The 6,606-nt window shown below is 52.6% G+C and overlaps 1 protein-coding gene across 1 annotated transcript in view; it reads left to right on the top strand.

Moving 5' to 3' along the window:
• Nucleotides 1–4,224: 4,224 nt before the first annotated feature.
• The window catches only part of FAM151A (family with sequence similarity 151 member A), a 16,851-nt gene continuing 14,469 nt past the window's right edge, over nt 4,225–6,606 (top strand). The window contains exons 1-2 of the mRNA XM_006768356.2: nt 4,225–4,486; nt 5,489–5,635. Of these exons, the coding sequence (XP_006768419.1) occupies nt 4,372–4,486; nt 5,489–5,635 (262 nt within the window). The 5' untranslated portion in view covers nt 4,225–4,371. The remainder of the gene's footprint in view (nt 4,487–5,488; nt 5,636–6,606) is intronic.

Below are 6,606 nucleotides of genomic sequence, written 5' to 3'. Positions count from 1 at the left end.
GAGGTCCGTCTGACTCCACCAGTCTAACACCTGGTGCTGTTTCACCACCAACAGTTGGCGCCAAGTTCGCTATTGGGGCAACCCAGGCCGGCTCACCTCCCAGAGCACCCCTGTTGGTGTGAGTAGCTAGACATGGTTGAGTTGGATGGCCTGGGGAGCTGAACCCAATGGGGCTTGCTTTACGAGGCAGTTGCAGCATTGCCCCACCAAAGGGCTTCACACCCTCCCTCCCCTGGCTTTTCAATCTCCCAGGTCGTCGGTCCACTCACCCAGACTTTGGGAGGAGGGCGGAGGAGTGAATAGTAAAGGGGAAATTCCTCTGCTGGGTGCATGTGCAGTAGAAGCCACGCTGGCACAGGGGAGGCGCTCCCACTAGGAGGCGCGGGCGGCAGGAACTAAGGGGCAGAGCTTAACCTGGAGAAAGGATCAGATTGGATGAGGGAGACAGACCCCAGGAGATCTAGGAAATGGGTTGTGAGGGGAAGGACCCCACCCAAGCACAGGAGGGATTGGGAAATGGATGGGTTATTTTGAAAGGGGGCCTGGTCCTTCCCAAGCTTCAGATAATATAATCCCAGCTTAACAAAGAGCATGTGCGCTCTCTGCCTTTACATGCGCTTGGCCGTGCACTCACGTGCTCTCTCTACATAACGGGCACCTGGGCCCAGCCGCTGCCTGGGGTCTGGCAGCCACGCGGACTCCAACTGCGGGCCTGGGTGCAGCGAGCAGACTGAGCCGGCCCAATGGGGACAGCACGGCCTGGCCCGGAAATTCTGGACGTTGGCCCTATTTCTGGCCCGGTGCAGACCACCCTGGACTTGGCCACAGGGGGCATGGACCTGAGGCCGGGACAGGCCTTTGTGTTTGCTCCAACTTCAGTAAACCTGTGGACGAAAGGGGCCACATGCTGATCTGACAAGCTCAGGGGAGGCCTGCGTGGCCATCTTGCAAACTCAGAGACCTAAAGAAACCACAAAGGATGGTCTGAAATTAAACTTTAACTAAAAGCAGTTATGGTGGGTAGTCACCTCCTAGGCCGGTATCTTCACTGACAAGGTCAACCTTTACCTTAACTGAGCCTATCTGTCTTTTTGCATCTATGATAACACACCCTTGAAATGTCTGGGTAACTTGTAACTTCCATTTTCTGCCATTCGCCGGAGCATTATCTCAATTCGTTGAGGTTCTGCTTCCCGGCATATGTCGACAGTTTGGCTCAAATAAACTCACAAAAATTCTTTACAGGTTTTAATGTTTTTTTTTTTTTCCGTGAACAAACCTTACCACTCACCACATCCTCCCATGCATGGTCCCCAAAATGCTTTTCTTACACCACAGCCAGGACCCTATTTCCAACGACAACCCCAGTCACACTGCACTGCTCACGTCCCCCAGCAAGCCCCGGTCTTCCTTCCCTGGCCTCTGACCCTCATGATTCCCCAAGTTCTCCATGACTCCCCTGAAAGTCACCCCACCCAGCCAGGTGGCCGGGGCTCCTCCTCTGAGCTCCTAACTCCCTGTGTCTCTTTAACCCATCATGCCCCCCACACTGGGCCCAGACATTGGTACACCCTTACAGGCTGAGCCCCTCCAGCAGCACCACCTCCATACACCCCCCATTTCTTCTCTCCCACCATAGGTCATGGGCAGCAGGAGGGTCCCCAGAGCCTAGCACAGTGCTAGGCACAGAGTAGGGCTCAGAACCTTAATTGGTTGTCTCTCTCTGGAGGAGATGTGTCACTGGCAGCCTGGAGTCTGCCTCAGAGCTGTTCCTCCTGCCAAAAGCCAGAGCCGGATCAAGTCCCTCTTCCCTAAGACACAGCCGGCAGAGCCCTCAGAACCCAGACAGGAGCTTGCTGCATCCTTGGGGATGGGGGGTTGGTGCGGGGGAAGGGAAACACACACCCTACTGGGAGGAAAGACCAGGCCCCTATCCCCACTCTGCTGCTGACCCACTCCTCTTCCCTTAGCTGAAAAGGGGGGTGATGCTGCCTCCCCTTGAAGAGTGTCTCCATCTAAATAAACAAGCAACTCTAATACAAAGGCTGTTTGCCCAGCCAGGGTGGTTCAGTGATTGAGCCTCGACCCATGAACCAGGAGGTCATGGTTCAATTCCCTGGTCAGGGCACAGGCTGGGGTTGTGGGCCTGAACTCCAGTAAGGGGCAGCCAATCAATGCTTCTCTCTCCTCAATGTTTCTATCTCTCTCTCCCTCTCCCTTCCTCTTTTTGAAATCAATAAAAACATACTTTATAAAATAAAAGGCTGTTTGTACATGGAGAAACATTCTCAACTGTGAGAGCTAAGTTCTGGATTTTTCTTTCAAAAAGAGGTTCGTCCAGCATTGGTGTTAAATGCTATAACCCCTCAAAAGTCACCATCCCATTGGAAGCCGTCCAGGTACACTGTCCTCACCTATGTCGCCATCCATCTTTTTTTTTTTAATATATTTTATTGATTTTTTACAGAGAGGAAGGGAGAGAGATAGAGAGTTAGAAACATCGATGAGAGAGAAACATCGATCAGCTGCCTCCTGCACATCCCCCACTGGGAAAGTGCACACAACCCAGGTACATGCCCTTGACCAGAATCGAACCTGGGACCTTTCAGTTCGCAGGCCAACGCTCTATTCACTGAGCCAAACCGGTTTTGGCACCATCCATCTTTTAATTGTCAAACCTGGCGGCACAATGGAGGGGGAAAAAAAAGAAAAGAAAATCTGGTGGCACTGCCCTGACCGGTTTGGCTCAGCGAATAGAGCGTCGGCCTGCGGACTGAAGGGTCCCAGGTTCGATTCCGGTCAAGGGCATGTACCTTGGTTGCGGGCACATCCCCAGTGGGAGGTGTGCAAGAGGCAGCTGATGGATGTTTCTCTCTCATCGATGTTTCTAACTCTCTATCCCTCTCCCTTCCTCTCTGTAAAAACTCAATAAAATATATTAAAAAAAAAAATCTGGCGGCACTTTGCTGACCTTATGGGACTCTGCTCCTAGCATAACTGACCACCCTTTCTTCTTGAAGTGATCCTTGCATTCGCTCCTGGGACCCTTTCCACCCTCTTCATTCTGTCCCACTCTTCTTGACCGCTTCCCTGGTTCCCCGGGGTCTGCGTCCACTCCTCTCTGTGCCTTAGACAGGAAATGATGCTCACTCACATCCTTGTCTTTGGTCCTGAGCCCCAGACCCCTATATTTAGTGTCCTCCTGGGCAGCTCCTGGAGGATGACCCACAGCTCAGGACTCCACCGGACCTGAACCAAACTCCCAACTTGCTCCCCACTCCCAGGCTCCCTCCATTTGCCCGTCATTCATTCTTCTATCTAGACCAGGGGTGGGCAAACTTTTTGACTCGAGGGCCACAATGGGTTCTTAAACTGGACCGGAGGGCCGGGACAAAAGCATGGATGGAGTGTTTGTGTGAACTAATATAAATTCAAAGTAAACATCATTACATAAAAGGGTCTGGTCTTTTTTTTTTTTTTTTTTTTTAGTTTTATTCATTTCAAACAGGCTGGATCCAGCCCGTGGGCCATAGTTTGCCCACGGCTGAGACACTCTTACCCGTATGCATACACCTGAATCAGTCCCCAGGGGCCCTGCTGATTTCTCTGTGAACCTCTGCAAGCTGAAGTCCTTGTGCCCATTACAGGTGATTTTTGGACTCATTTACACTCCAGGGAGCTAAAGTCGGGACAGTCTCTAACTTCCTTCCCCTGCCAGGGGCCCCAGGACACCCTCTGCTGGAGATGGTAACTCAATCTCTCCCCATGGACTTGTTGCCCCAGGCGTGACCTGCATGACCCAGGCCAGCAGCACACCAGGCCTATCGGTTTATCTCAGGTAGATAGACTATCAGCCACAATCTGGGTGGAAGAAAAAGTCAGCTCCTTAGGCAGACCTAATCTGTCCTTGTCACCAGCCCTGCCAGATCTTCTTGACGCCCTAGGGCAGGGCAGAAAGAGGAAAGCACCATCCACCTGCCTCCTTTTACAAATGGGGAACCAGGGCCAGAGCAGGGAAGGCGCTGGTTGGAGGTCTGCAGATCCCTGGTTTCCCAGCTCCCAGGCAGGGCAGATCGGCCGGGGTGGGGGCTTAGGCCAATATCCTCGGCTGCCTCTTCATGTGCTCAAAGTTCATATTCAGGGTGACAGGATTTTCTGCTTGACCCGTTAAGATCCTGGGAGGGAGAGGGAAGCAGAGGAGGGTGGGGAGGGAGGAGGAGCTCCACCCTCCACAACTGCCAGAAGGAGCTGCCCTGCCCTGGATAGAAAAAGGTGCTCCCGGGAGCTCCTGCCTCCCACCCAATCCCAGCTGCAGAGCCCTCGGGACTCTGGGCCGTGAGGAGTTGGGAGACACTCTCCGGAGAGGCTGCCATGGCCTGCAACAAGTGCTCAAACAAGTGGTGCTTTGCCGGCGTTGCCAGTGTGATCCTCGTGTGTGCCATCGGATTGGTCCTGGGCTACATGATGCTGGGGGTCAGCCAGCCAGGTAGGTCCCTCCCCACCATGCCATTAGCTTAGCTCCCCTCATCGCTCACTCCTTGTCCCCACCAAGGCAGATCTAATCTGTCCTCGTCACCCACCCTCTGGTCCTCAGCCACAGCCGTGATGGCCTCCTCTCCCATCCCACATCCCCACCAAGATTCAGCTCCATTTGCCTCTCCCATTCCCAACCACCCCAAGACGTCTCCCGTGAAGAAGGTTCCTTTGGTCTTCTTTCCCTCCCTCCTACACCAGGCTTCCGTTGCCTGAAAATCACACTAAATCTTGGTCTTCAGCCCAGACCACCCCCCCCACCCCCCACCTCCTATGCCCCCCGATAGGCATTCCTTCCTGGCAATGATGTGGGCTTCTCAAACGGTGCATTGAGCCAAATTCCCCCTTTCCCCCTGGGAGCAGCCTCCCTCATCCTTCTGCCTCAGGCCTTTCTTCTCAGGCGCTTCACCTTGAGGCAGCTGCCTTCTCCCTCCATGGGGTGCCTACCACCTTACCTTCCCAGGCTCCTCCCGGGCCCCTGAAGTGGCCTGCTCCGTCCCACACCAAGACGGCCACCAGTGAGACCTTTCTAACCACAGAACTCACTCGCTGCCCTCAGCGCACGCCCAACTCCTTTGCTGTCAGTCAAGGCCATTTACAACCTGATCACAAAGCTTTTTATCACTCTTGCTGCTTCCTTTTCTCTACATTCCACCTGCACCAAGCCAAAGTTCAGTCCTTCAGGCGGCCCTATTCCTATAGTCAAGCCTTTGCTTCTAATGTCCTGTGCCCCATACATGTTCCCTTCTCTGTAAATTTCTTCACTGCCCCAGGCTGGTTCGGAGCTTCCTTGCACCCAGGAGCCCACGTACTGCCCTCTCCCGCGGCACTGGTGACTGGGGTCCCACTGTCTCTCTGCTAGCTGGCATGCTGGACACACCCTGGAGCCCAGAGAGGGAGGGTGGGTGAGTGGACAGGGCTCCTGTGGCTAACATCACCTGGGCCTTCCTTCTAGGCTGTAAGGAGGATGCAGTTTGTCGCCCAGATGCAGACATGCTGGACTACTTGCTGAGCCTGGGCCAGATCAGCCAGCGGGATGGCCTGTTGGTCACCTGGCACCATGCTGCCAACAGCCAGAAGGACATGAGGGCTGCCCTGGAAAGTAAGTCCAGCTGTGAGGTCGGAGACAGGCCAGGGCAGGAGTGGGAGAGATGGTGGTGTTCCCCAAAAGGGGACCTGGCCCTTGGCGTGTCTGCCTAGGATGCCAGGTAGTGTGTGGGTTCTTTGTGTGTGTGTTAATCCTCACCCGAGAATATTTTCCAATTGATTGTTAGAGAGAGTGGAAGGGAGGGGGAGAAACAGAGAAACATCGATGTGAGAGAGACACATCGATTGGTTGCCTCCTGCAACCGAGGTACATGCCCTTGACCAGAATTGAACCCAGAACCATTACTCCACTGAGCCAAACCAGCTAGGGCAGTATGTGGATTCTTGCCATAGTGCAGGAAACGTTTCACAACACGAGTCCAGGTGAATTTTAATTTTTTTTTTGTAATTGTACTTCTGGGATGTACATGCCCTTGACCAGAATTGAACCCAGAACCATTACTCCACTGAGCCAAACCAGCTAGGGCAGTATGTGGATTCTTGCCATAGTGCAGGAAACGTTTCACAACACGAGTCCAGGTGAATTTTAATTTTTTTTTTGTAATTGTACTTCTGGGAAAATCTCTTTTTTTTAATATATTTTTTATTGATTAAGATATTACATATGTGTCCTTATCCCCATGACCCCCGCCCTTCAGAGTAAGAACAAACACGTTTTCCTAGCTTCCCAGGCATACCCCAATATGGCCTCGTCATCACTTTCTACTTATTCCCCAGACAAAATGGGGAACATGTAATTCCTAAACAAATCTTAAGTTATCTTGCCTCAAGGATTTTATGGCCCCTCCATAATCTCTGAATAATTTCTTTCAATTCCCATAGCAGTATTCTTGTATCTCATATAAATCATAATTACGTTCGAGCTTAAAGTGTTTGCAAACGTGGTCTGCTCTTATACTAGATTGTACACTCCTTAAAAACAGCCTGTGGCTCCTTTTCCTCTCTCTCTGTCTTCAGTGGGGGTTT

Source organism: Myotis davidii, unplaced genomic scaffold, assembly GCF_000327345.1.
Source record: "Myotis davidii unplaced genomic scaffold, ASM32734v1 scaffold79, whole genome shotgun sequence".
Lineage (NCBI taxonomy): Eukaryota > Metazoa > Chordata > Mammalia > Chiroptera > Vespertilionidae > Myotis > Myotis davidii.
This window is presented reverse-complemented; position numbering and strand designations above follow the sequence as displayed.